Source organism: Engystomops pustulosus, chromosome 1 (assembly GCF_040894005.1).
Source record: "Engystomops pustulosus chromosome 1, aEngPut4.maternal, whole genome shotgun sequence".
Classification (NCBI taxonomy): domain Eukaryota; kingdom Metazoa; phylum Chordata; class Amphibia; order Anura; family Leptodactylidae; genus Engystomops; species Engystomops pustulosus.
In genome coordinates, this window is record NC_092411.1 from 121,706,201 (window position 1) to 121,719,759 (window position 13,559).

Consider the following 13,559-nt stretch of genomic DNA (forward strand, 5'->3'; position numbering starts at 1 on the left):
AGACAATAACTGATTTGCTTGAGGTAAAGCGTATATAAAGTTATTTTTAATATTTAATTTTTATATAACAAAATAATTTGGACTATTTTCAGCAATTGGAGATCAGATCTTAAAATCCCAATCTACTGATAACTTTCTGGATGTGGATAGTGGGGTTCCGAGCATTCCTCGAAGTCACACTTGGATGGGAAGTATTGGAGCTGCCCATCGAGAAATGGACACTGTCTCGTCACACAGCCCACACGCACAGGATGCACTCCTTTCTCCTTTACTAAATAAAGGTATACATAGAAGTGTTATTTTATATATTCTTTCCTTACAGGAATCCAGCCTCGAAACCTGTTGACAGAAATCTCAGAATTTGAGAAAACAATAAGGCCGCACAGCCATATGTTGCACATCATTTGGTAGGAAAAAAGGCAGAGGTTTTCTGGTGGATTTATGATCATCTATTATGGATAGTCAGACTAGTATTACTAGACACGGGTGTGTTTAGACCTTAGGTGTTGCTGCAACCTCTGTTTTATTGTTCATTAGTAGGGGACCTGCAAACCGCAAGGAGTGAGGCAAGTATAAAAAAGAAAGGATGCTGATTGTCTTCTTCCCAACACATTAATTACCTCCGTTTTTTACACAGTAACCAGTTGACATAAAATTCTAAGAAGAGATAATTTTAAAAAATTGGCTACAAGAAACTCTTAGCTCTCTTGATACGTCTAGGGTGGGATATGTGCTCATTCTTTGAGACATGACAATTGAGAGATTCTTAAATGTGATCTCTGCCTTAAATTGATCTTTGGAAACTGTATTAATATATTTTGAGAAGAAATCGGTGTGTTCAAATGCTGCATACTCTATACTATCAGAGTCAAACTTTGTTGGAACACAGTTCCTTCCACAAGTATGGCAAAAAAAACCCAGAAACTATACTCCAGAATTATTTAGTGGGTAATACAAATATTCACTAAAATAGACATGTTGGCAGTGGTAGGTACATTTTTCACTCTTGGATCTTACCAAAGTGTTGGTGCTTGCACCGATCATGGGCTTTAACATTTTCTTTGCTACCGGCAAAGTTGCCAGCGGCACTTTAAATGTGGCGGAGCATGGGCGCCGGCATGTTTCCTCCAATCGTCGCTTCCCCCGAACGTCATTGGGGGGGCAGCAATCTGTTGCCCTAACAGCCTCGGGCCTGAATGGTTTCTGCATATTTGTTACAATGAGCCAGTGGCTGTTATAACCGGCGGTGACCTCAGACGAGAAATGGCGCCCAAATGTCCGAAATGCAACTTTTACACCTTTTCATATGACATAAAAAAGTGTAAAGAAAAGTGATCAAAATGTTGCGCAGTGCTCAAAATGGTAGCAATGAAACCATCGGCTCAAAAATTACACCTCACACAGCTCCGTACACCAAAGTATGAAAAAGTTATTAGCGTCAGAAGATGCCAAATTTTTTTTTCTCCTTTTTCGTACACATTCGTTTAATTTTTGAAAATGTATTAAAACGCAATAAGACCTGTATAAATTTGGTATTACCGCCATCGTACCAAACCAAAGAATAAAGTAGAGGTGTTATTTGGAGCGCAGAGTGAAAGTCGTAAAAACTGACCCCACAAGAACGTGACGCAATTTTTCCACATTTGGAATTTTTCTCCTGCTTCCCACGGGAAACTAAATTTGTTATGCACAAAATAAGCCCTCACACAGCTCTGTACACGGAAAAATGAAAAAGTTATGGATTTTTGAAGGTGGAGAGCGAGAAATGAACGACAAAAACCCTGCGTCCTTAAGGGGATCAGCCCTATGTGCGGCTACATGTGAGGCGAGGTCCCTCTTTATGTGGCTATCACAATTGGAGGAAGAAATTGCTTTCAGATGTTACCACAGAAAGAAGGACTTCCCTGGAGGTCAAGGGTTCGGAAGTACTCCTTTCCATTCTCAAGAGGTTTGTGGCCAATCAAAAGCCTAGGGATAGAAAAGAGAGTGGCTGGAAATCTTCTAGGAGACAAAGATGCTTCATATTTAATAATCCCCTAGATCATGCTAAAAAAATCTAATCAACAATGACGCCAGGTCCGAGTGTGGGGGGGTATTCTCTCCTGCTTCTAGTCTGAGTGGGAGAAGATATCCAATGTTAAGTGGGTGCAAGGGGTCACCCGTGAGGGACTGTAGCTTCCATTCCTTTCCCACCACGAAGGTTTAAAATTACTTGCATGGCTATTTCCCAGGCCCATTTGGCGCGAGAGATGGAAGTCAAAGTTCTTCTAAAGGCAGTCCTAATAAAGGTCCAGTGGCGTCAATCCATTTATCTGACGCATATTATCCCATCCCTATTCATCCTTTTCGAAAAGAGGGTAGCAGTACTTTTGAATGGATATGTGACACACCTACAGTTCAGGGATATGCAATTTGGAGTAGCCATCGCTCCTAGGGTATTCACTAAAATAAAAGTAGAAATTTCTTTTTTTATACGATTACACCATAGTTTTTGTCCCCCTATCTTGCAGATTTTTTTTTTTTTGTTGGAAAACATTTTTTTTAAGGAAATTCAGAAGAATCTGTGTCATCCAAATTGAGTACAGGAGATTCTGGGTCAGTTGGGTTGGTTAATAAATTTACAAAAGTGTTCCCTCAACCTGTCGCAGTTAAATATTTTTTGGAGGTATCTTCCTATATTCTGTCAAATTTTTTTCTTGCCCGTGAGAAAGTTCTGAAGATTCAGGGGGTGATGCCGGAGTTATTAAATAATAATTTACCCTATATCAGAAAGTTGATTTCAGTCTTGAGTCTTTTTACTGCAGCTTTTCTGGCAGTTCCATGGGCTCAACTACATTCTCGCCTCCTCCAGCTTCATATGCTAAGTTGCTGGGACGGTAGGGATGCTAGTCTTGCTTGGTGGTTGACAACCATGAATCTGAATTGTGGTCTAGCTCTAAAGCGAAAGTATCCCATAGTATTACCTGCAGATGCTTGTACCTGGGGTTGCGGTGCTTATCTAAAAGATTCCATATATTCCAGGTTCCCTAGGCTAATTCCATGATGTGTAGATCTTAAAATTTTAGGCAATTGGCATCAGTTAGGCCTTTGAAAGCATCCCTTCCTAGTACATCTTGGTCCAATTTAAAGATACTGTCAGATAACTCCACTACGGTAGCCTATTTTCATCAAGTAGGAACCAGGAGCCAAGGTCTACTGTACCTAACGTTCGCCATCTTACTTCTATCTCGGCAGTGCTTATAAAAAGGAAATCTGCCACTCTGTTTTCTGAACTGATTCCGGCCAAGGGGATTGGTGCCTCAACAGAAACGTTATCTTGCAGATCACCAGATTCTACTGTCACGAGAGGTGAATAGGTCCACATCTGGATTTCCCCAAACAAGTGCCAAGATTCTGTTCTCTAAACCCTCAGGATGTGCCTTGGGCTCTGGGTGGGAAGTGGTAGTTCAGACTAGCCTATGCCTTCCCTCCACTGTTATTATTGCCAAGAGTTCTGAGAAAGATCACACAGGACCGATCTAAAGTAATACTGATAACTCCCTTCTGACCAAAGAGAGCCTGGTTCTCGGTCCTGAGAACTGTCAATTTTGGATCTTTCCCAACATTCCAGTCCTCCTATCTCAGGGCCAAGTCTTTCATCTTTCAAAGTTATTTCAACTTTACAAAAAAGTAGAAAGGCAATTACTTCTAAAATATACTACATTTTTGGGAAATCTTTTTTTTCTTTTTGTCAGGATCCTAATCTTGATTTGGAACACCCAAATATTGCTAAAATTCTAGACTCTGCCTTGGGAATCTTTATTTAACAGTTCCCTGTTTTTTTTGTTTTGGGGCACTATCTCGTATATGTCCAACTTCAAAATATTCAGTTCCTCCCTGAGATTTAACAGTAGTATTAAATTATTTTAAACAACATCTGTTTGAACCTATAAATGATGTTTCCATCAGAACCCTTACACTTAAGGTAGTGTTAGTGGCAGTAACCTTAGCCAGACTGGTGGGCCAATTGTCAACTTTGTCCTTTAAGCCTGCTTACACAAAAATTTTAGAAGACTGGGTAATTCTGCTAACAGATGCAGCTTTTCTTCCTAAAGTGGTATAAGAGTTCCCCCTCCCAAGAGGTAGTCCTTCCCTCCATTTGTGCCAATCCCTTTTCAGAAGGAGAAATGGAATTTCACAATGTAGATGTTAGGTGGGCTCTCTTACAGTATCTAGATAGAATTGCCCCTTGGAGGAAGTCAGATTAGCCTCTTTGTTCTGTATGGTGGAAAGAATAAAGGTGGGAAAGCCTCTTATAATACAATAGCGAGATGGACTAGATTAGCCATTTCAGCAGCATACGCTGCAGCTACTTTGGCGGTTCCCCTAAACCAGTGGTGGCGAACCTGTGGCACGGGTGCCAGAGGCGGCACTCCAAGCTCTTTCAGTGGGCACCCGGGCCATTGCCCAAGCACACCAGACAGGACTCAAAGAATTTTCCTGCAGTTCCAAACTACTTAAAAGAAGCTACTTTCAGTGATATTTTAAAGTGATGCATACTTGGTTACATGGGACTGTAGGAAGTGGGGAATGTGTAGACAGGGCTGAATTATCTTTGGAGGACCTCCTGCTGGCCCCATGATTCTCTGTGTACAGAGGGACACTGGAAAGAAGCTACAATGTTGCAAATATTCCATCTTTTTTTCTACTATGTTGGTGTCAGGAGGCAAATATGATTGAACGTTGTTGAAGAACAGGGAGCAATAAGTTACTGCTTTATTTTTGGTTGGCAACTCTCGATAAACAAGGGGGCTTTGGGGCTTCAGTTTGGGCACTCGGTCCCTAAATGGTTCGCCATCACTGCCCTAAACCTTAAAGATCATTCCACCAGAGCTGTAGCTGTAGATCTTGGACAGAGTTTAGAGAGGTTTCAATAGAACAGATCTGTACATGGTCCTTTCCCCACACTTTCTATTGTCACGATCGGTTGAATGTGGGAGGATCTCCCCTTTGGTCGCAGAGTTCTATCTTCTGTTGTCTTTCCCTTAGTGGTGTTTCCTATTTTACTCTTTGGTGGTGCTGTTGTGGTGAGGGAGTAATTAGTAATTATGTACTGGAAATTTTCTTTCCCTAAACCACAACAGCACCGTTTAGTTCCCTCCCGTATATTGCTTTTCTTTCTAAAACTTCTCACGAGGTAAAAAAGGAATGGGAGAGTCCCCTTATTTTTAAAGTTCCTTGGTGTTTTATGGTAGTGTTTGTAAGTCTCAAAGTCCTCTGAAACACATTGAGGCAGACAAGGAGGCGTGAAGATTTAAAGTCTGGGGGCGGACCCCTCTCTACTCTCCGGTGGTGCTGTTGTGCTTTTGTTATTATAGCTTTGTGCTTCGAGTCATTGTCTTGCTGGAATGTGAACCTTCGCCCCAGCCTCAGGTCCAGAGCACTCTGGAAGAGGTTTTCATCCCGAATATCTCTGAACTTGGCCGCATAAATCTTTCCTTTAATTTCAACCAATCGTCCTGTCCCTGCAGCTAATAAAAACGCCCTCGTAGCTCGATGCTGCCACCATTTTCCACTGTTGGAATTATATTTGGCAGGTGATGAGCAGTGCCTGGTTTTCTCCACACATAACGCTTAGAACTCACACCAAAAAGTTCAATCTTCACCTCATCTGACAGAAGAATCTTATTTCTCATAGTCTGGGAGTTTTTTTATGTGTTTTGTTTTGCAAACTGTATGCGGCTTTCATATGTCTTGCCCTGAGGAGAGGCTTCTGTCGATGAAAGAATAAAGTTGGCGCTCGCCATCAGAATGCTGATAGGCAAGATGAAGGGCTAGGGATTGCGCAACTCGTAGATGTGCTTCCTGCAGTGTACCCTCTCCTTGTGAAAATCACGTGTTTTTTAACGACGTGAAATAAAGGAGAAGACATTTAAGTATTCTGATGGTGAGTGCCAACTTTATTCTTTTTCTACTGGTTTTATGCTCGTGAAGATTTCAACATATGGCTGTTTATCATTAGAGCACCACCACAGAGGACATATAGTCACACTGTTATGTGTATGGACTTATTTATTGAACTAAGACTGTCAATGTTGCCCCCACAAGTCTCTTTTCTTATAAAAAAAAAGAAATAAAAGCAAACTGTATTAAGCTCCATTTTTTAATTGACACTGAGTTTTTTTTTTTATTCATTTATTTATAGCATTATGGGTTTTGTATTGGATGTTCATATTCTAGGAATACTGCTTTATGTCTCCAAGAATGAAATGTTGGATCAAATTCCATTACCCCACTCGGTTTGACATTTGTTTTCTTTCTTTGAATTGCTGTGCTTGTAGGAGATGAATGTAGCATTGGTTCAGCCACCGACCTCACTGAAACAAGTTCCATGTTAGATGGAGACTGGACAATGGTGGATGAGAACTTTTCCACCCTGAGTCTGACACAGTCAGAACTAGAACACATTTCAATGGAGTTGGCCAACAAAGGACCTCACAAATCTCAAGTCCAACTTCGGTAAGTAAAATAAGTGACTGTAGAAGTACTAGAAATTCCATAGTAAATTTTTCTGATATGTTTTGTATACAGGTATTTCGTATAACTACTGTTTTTAGACGTCTGATTCAAAGATTTTAATAAGCAGGTTATTTCTTCTACCTACAGTTACCTGTTGCATGTTTTCATGGAGGCAGGCTGCCTGGAGTGGTGCATGATCATTGGTCTTATACTTAGGGATTCTTCAATCATTAACCAAGTGCTGAACTTTTTGCAATGTCCTGAGGTTGCAGAGGAGATGTTACAGGGCATTCAGAATGGAATACAAGCTGTAGATACCTGGGCCCTCAATGACTGGTAAGTGTAAACATTCACCTATTGCCCCCCACCCTCTGTTCAAAATCTTAAGGGAATTGCAGTATATCAAGTGTTCTAGTCTTTGCACTACAAGTCGATGAGATAGTTTGATAAATGTTATAATCTTACACTGCACCCTGGCTGGCCTGTTGGTTTTGTGTACAGTTTTCCTGTAGCAGTAACTTAATTTACCCTTTTATCATGTTTTTTATATGATCCATACTTATTTATATAGCGCCATCAAATTCTACAGCAGTGTACAGGTCAAACTTTACTTTTATAGGTTTTCTAGTCGTCCTTTTGCCTCATCTTGTCTGACCGTAATTTTATATATATATATTCTGCAGTCCTGGATACAAGCCATTCCTCAATATAATAAAACCTCAGCTTCAGAAACTGAGTGAAGTGACAGTGGAGCAAGTGCAACCAGAAGTTTTTCAGCCCATAGTGATATCAAAGGTCACAGAGCAATCCAGCCCCAGAGCTGAGGACAGCCGCAGCTCCACCAGCCATAGTGCCAGCCCTCAAAGTGACACGAGCAGCTGTAACGTCAGCAGACATGAGGAGAATGTGTCAAGACAAGAGCAAGAGGAGTCTCTCCAAGAGGAAGGTTATGACTGTATTATCTCTTAAGGCCTGGTGAGCGCCTAGGTCTGCAAACACAACAGTATTATAGACTGAATTCATTGCAGCGGCTGGTCACTTAGCTGACTGTTTTAATGAGAGTTAAAACAATCTCTTGTTCTCCATGGTTTCCAAGAAACCATAATTCATTAAATGTAAAGCCTTATGTTTTGGTTATATATTTTTTTTTTCTTAAATGTATTTTTATTCTTAATAAGAACTCAAAGCAATGTACATCTGGAATCAATGTCTCCTAAATCCTGGATACAATGCTGTGCTCAGCTGTATAGTAAAAGGATAAATGTGTATTTTGTGTGTGTGAAAAGGCAACGGAAAGGAAAACATGGAGGGAAAAAAAAGCCCATTGGTGTGAAAGAGTAATTCCTGTTTTAGTTCTACGTATTATGTGGTTCAGCCTGCTATTTCACATTTGGAGCTGTTACACAGTATCTGCTTCAACCACCTATTTATAATTTCTTCTTGATAAATGTTTGGGTCTCCTCCATTTTGGCGAGGAGTAACAGAAGGAGTACATGCAGGCTGTTGGAATACATAGGCTGACTCATTGGAGAAAATTTGGGTGCTATGATCTTTCTTTCATACATCTGAGAAGTTTGGTATGACAGTGTAAATAATGTGTATTTTTGTGAATATTTCTCTTTAAACATTATAAAGATAACACGTTTATTATGAATTTGTAAGGTGAAGTTGCAGGTCTGTCAGCGCCAGCCTGCAACTAGCTGGAAAGCCATGTTTTGCACTTTGCAATGGACACGACTCTACAATGTCTCTTCATAAAGTACACTGTGCTTCTACAGAAACTTTATTTTAACTGCTGTGACTGACCCCAGAACAAATCCTTCTGTTGTGTAGATTTTTAAATAAGGTACACAAAGGTTTTTATTACCTTTGTACTATTATTCACTTGAACAGTTTTTTTTTCTTTTTTTTTGTAAATAAAGTCTGCGTGTAAGTTCCACAATATCAGCAAACTTAATTTCTAAAATGTATTTTTGACCATTTTCTTATCTTATCATATTTTACCTGCTATAAATTATGTGTTTTGAATGGAAAATCTCTTCTAATTGTTGATGTCCTCAGAACCAGAGAAAGCTAAGGCTGATATCCATGCATTACAGTATTAACATACAAAAGTCAGTCTATTTTCTTTTTTCTCTACTCCGCATTCAAATTGCACAGTACAAAAAGTAAATGTGTTATTTTATAGAAGACATACATGTTTATTTTTATAATAGATCTATTTGATAATTATGTGGACCAATTGTTTTTAGTAACACATCTGAATATGATGAAAGATGGAGGGGGATCGTAACTACATGAGCATTGTTCAATTCTGACATGAACATGTCCAGCTTCAGAATCGTGAATCTACTCCACTCTGGAGTGTACCTAAAATGTAACAGTTGCTTAAAATAACTGTATCTCATTTGGAAAATAAAGACTACAAACAACATAGTAGACCCCTGCAATAATAATAATAGTAATAAACTGGCATTATAACCTGGGCAGGCACAGTTGGGAGATTCTGTATCCATCGTCATATCCTATTGTGCCGTTAATGCAATATTTAGAAGTCATGCACTTGCATTGGTTGGCCTGCTTACAAAAATAATTTGTAAAATGGTTTGAATGTACTTATATTTTTACACTGTCTCCCTCCTATCTTAAGACTTCTTACTGCAACAATGATATCCTTACACAGGCATGTGATACTCACTAGCTGTAGTACATGTACAGGGAAATACAATGTATAGTATCTGATGGAGATGTAAACTACACTTGTTTACACCTGCCATTATTCAGCAGAGGCATGACCATTCTCCCTCCAGTGAATGCTGAGCCCATTTAGTAGTTAGACCTGTATGGCCAGAGGAGTAAAAAGCCAACGATATTCCCCAAACGGGGAAAGCGAGGAAAGACGCCAACAAACAAATCATAGAAATGCAATAAGTCTTTAATGAATAAGAATGTATAAAAAACATACAAAAATGTGTGATGAATGTAAAAACATGAGATGCAGACAACTATACAGGATGGTGAAACAGAAAAATTGCAATCGGCAGCAGCAGCATAGGCACAGCAGCAACGTCGGCACAGTTATTGGTAACACCACACCTGATCTAACGGTAAGGACTGGCATTTACAGCATTCTGGATGCCCTATTATGTTCCCAATGTGCCAACTTGGCATGTCTTTGCACCTCAGTACTTTTAATAGACATCCTTAGTATCATATGTCATTTCCAGTCCCGGTATACACTTACACCAAGTAGAATTCTCTACTGTGTTCCCTATGCTGCTGCTGCCGATTGCAATTTTTCTGTGTTTCACCATCCTGTATAGTTGTCTGCATCTCATGTTTTTACATTCATCACACATTTTTGTATGTTTTTTATACATTCTTATTCATTAAAGACTTATTGCATTTCTATGATTTGTTTGTTGGCGTCTTTCCTCTCTTTCCCCGTTTGGGGAATATCGTTGGCTTTTTAGTAATTATATGAGGTTATTTGACCACATTTGCGTATACCGAAGGGGTGCCACTAGGCTTTTAGGTGGGGGTTCGGACACCCACACCTATAATACATTCTGTTTTTCCCCTCTATTCTGTTCCTTTTTGTTTGCTTTTGGCCAGAGGAGTAAACAGAATCTAGATAACCCCTCTAGTGTTCCCAGATTATTCAGGAGTAGTCTGTAGTAATTACGTATTTGAGAATTAGAATGGCATCACTGCATTCAGTTTTGTAGAGTTTGAGTTGCGGTTTCTTAATTTAAAAGATGAAACCCATTTATTTTACCTGCAAAATTAAATACTGCAGAAAAAGCATTGGAGAATCTGAATGCAGAATATTTGAACACAATATGAAGATTTTCAAATTATTTACAGTTATTTTGAGAAACTAGGTAAATATAATGTGAAGACAAACTATACTATTCTGAAATTTGGGGGTGTGTTTTTTTTTTTTTTTGTTTTTGTAATCCCCCTCCCTTTTCTCCCCATTACTTATTTGAATACCAGTTTTGGTTTTCTTATCCCAGACGCACTTCATTATTCTCCTACAGCTTACAGACAAACATCTGGAGTTTGTTACATTGCTCAATGCACAATTCTGTCAGACACTAATTCAAATAAGTGCAATAAATTATTTAAGTAATAAAACTATCATAACTTGCTTTTCCATACATTTGGCTTGTGGTTTTTATAGTTAGAGCTTTTTGGCAATATTCTCCTCTACAGGTGCTTTCACATTATGCACATTTTAGTGTCAGAACATTTCTGAAATATAATATAAATAAAATAATAAAGGTCCGCATCGCATTGAAAATGCATTCTCCAGTCACATGTTATAGATCCGGATTTGCTGAGAAGTTTCATATAGTTGGAAAAGATTTATAACTTGCAATTTATCCATTAAATTGCACAAATGGTTAGAAACAGACTCCATGCCAATGGAATAAGGCCCCGAAATCCACAGATGGTGGTTGTGCTCACAGCCCAACACCATACACGAGGATTGGCAAAATCCCTGCGCTCTTCACACTGAGCACGTGTCAGATGTGACTGGAGATGCCGTGAAGAGTGATTTGCTGCCTGCAATATCCTTCAGCATGACCAGTTTCATTTACTCAGATCTAGAATGTGTTATTTGAGTGTATATAACTCACACAAGATGTTCAAAAATACAAATGCAAAAAAAGTCCTCTTAACTTTCCCATATACATACATGTGTGGCTTTTCTGTGGCAAAATCTTTTGCTTTAACAAAATCTGCTATTGTGCAAGAATCTGATTCTTTCCCCCAGTATATATTAACATACAAAACCTCAAGCTGCTTACTGTAGATCTACTCCAACTGTACATATTCTCATACTGTATAGATACAGTAACACAAAAGCTTACTGTTTAGATTTGGTAACATATACAAACCTCTTCTATAGGAACAGGGTGGGGTGCTGCTAAATTGTATGACCATCCATGCAGACTTCAACGAAGTGCACCAAGCATCCTGTCAGCCTCATTGATCAATGCTGATAGCCACATCCAATCTCCACATGCACAACACTTACATATCATTGCTGGGGTGGAATCTCAGTTGCGACAGCTATCGGCCATGTCGCAGCCAGGCCGTGACAGATTAACCCCTTGCCCCAAAGCCACTTTATACTTTCCTCACATGGTCTATTTTTTCAAATCTGACATGTATGTGTCACTATAAGCGTGCTTTATTCCAACCAAATGCAACGTTTCGATTGCGATCTTTGTCAAGCATGTGTACATATAACAAAATATATATAGTGTCTCCACACAATGTTCTCATTTCCTGTGTACAAAGTTAATAAAAAAAAACATTGTTTACATCATAGTCATTGATGCATACTAATGCATATACATGTGTCCACATCCCAAATAAATAATTTGTGAGAAATAACATCTACAGCACAATTGCTCAGGTATATCCAAATGGACAGAGATCACATGATTCCATGTAACCAATTATACATGATATTAGATCTACATGATCTACGGTAGTACAAAGAGCTCCAGACCTTGGAGGAATAATACTAGCTGTCTAGATACTGCATGAAAGGCCCCCTGCAAACGAACATGCATGTTCAGATCCCAGTGCAGTGGACTGGAGTACTTGCATCACTGAATCATAATGCAAGGGCTCCCTGTTTGCGGGTTAAACAGCAGAGGATGCAACACACACACATTCCTTCATTATCCTTCATTTCCTTCATTCAAAAGTGGTCAAGTTAGTTTAAATGGGGTAGAAAAAGCATTGAAAACGACCCCCGTGCCATGAAATTTGTTGAGAAACTTGTACTCGAAAATGCCCATATAAAGGTCCAACTGTTAGCAGAAATTACTCAGCTATCCTTGGGTACCATTCATACTATCCTTCATAACCACCTTAACCTGTCATAGGTCAGTGCAAGATGGGTGGCGTGAATGCTCACTGCACCTCTCAAAAAAGTGTGAGTCGATTGCAGTAGGGAGTTTTTGGAGCTCTGTGGTGAAAATCAGCATATTTTTGACCTGATTGTTACCGGAGATGAAACATGGGTTCATCATTATAATCCTGAGAGCAAGCAGGAGTCCAGGTAGTGGCCTAAAAAAGGATCACCGGCATTGAAGAAGTTCAAAGTCACTGCCGTATAATGCGCAAACACTCTGTGTAATTTGAGGGAAGCAATTTAAGAGAAAAGACGTAAAAAATTGTCTGCAGGTGTTGCTTCTCCATAACAACACAGCGTCTCACACAGGGCGTGCTGCCAAGGCTGCTTTGCAATACGGTGGTTTTGAAGAAATTAACCAGCCACCCGACAGCCCGGACTTGACCCCCAGTGATTACTTTCTGTTCCCCAGCCTCAAGAAAGATCTTTGTTAAAAGCGTTTCACCAATGACAAAGAGCTGAAAGCGGCAATTAATGCACATATTTTGGACAAAGAGGAAAATAATTTTTTACAGGGTATTGAAAAGTTAGTTTCCCGATCAAGTGTATTGAGGTTATGGGGGATATAATTCTTATGCCCATACTGAGAATACATTGAACTTCCCTCGTACATACTGTGTTTTTAAAAGGCTTAGTTGGCTTAACCTTTTATAACAAGCATGAATATGACGTCATATTGAAGTGTGTCACGATAATGAGCACCTCGGAGAATCAAACACACAGAGACCAGTAGTGCTCTCAAAGAGTTACTCCAGTTTGGCTCGAAGGTCAGTGTCTTGGGAAAAATCTCCACTTCTGCTGTTCCTGATGTCTTACTAAGTATCAAATAAAGCATTATATGTGAGAATGTAATAATTATGCTTTTAAGTAATAAATAGAGATGAGCGAGCACTAAAATGCTCGGGTACTCGTTATTCGAGACGAACTTTTCCCGATGCTCGAGTGCTCGTTTCGAGTAACGAGCCCCATTGAAGTCAATGGGAGACTCGAGCATTTTTCAAGGGGACCAAGGCTCTGCACAGGGAAGCTTGGCCAAACTCCTGGGAACCTCAGAAAAGGATGGAAACACCACGGAAATGGACAGGAAACAGCAGGGGCAGCATGCATGGATGCCTCTGAGGCT

At 39.6% G+C, this 13,559-nt stretch overlaps 1 protein-coding gene across 4 annotated transcripts in view; it reads left to right on the forward strand.

The window, feature by feature from the left end:
• Window positions 1-9,391, forward strand: part of RIC1 (RIC1 homolog, RAB6A GEF complex partner 1) — a 74,517-nt gene extending 65,126 nt beyond the window's left edge. For 3 of the 4 annotated variants that reach the window (XM_072152099.1, XM_072152107.1, XM_072152091.1), the window contains exons 23-26: window positions 93-281; window positions 6,321-6,498; window positions 6,646-6,834; window positions 7,182-9,391. In XM_072152099.1, the coding sequence (XP_072008200.1) occupies window positions 93-281; window positions 6,321-6,498; window positions 6,646-6,834; window positions 7,182-7,467 (842 nt within the window). In that variant the 3' untranslated portion in view covers window positions 7,468-9,391. The remainder of the gene's footprint in view (window positions 1-92; window positions 282-6,320; window positions 6,499-6,645; window positions 6,835-7,181) is intronic. The other variant, XM_072152083.1, reaches the window with a different exon arrangement.
• The last annotated feature ends 4,168 nt before the right edge of the window (window positions 9,392-13,559 follow it).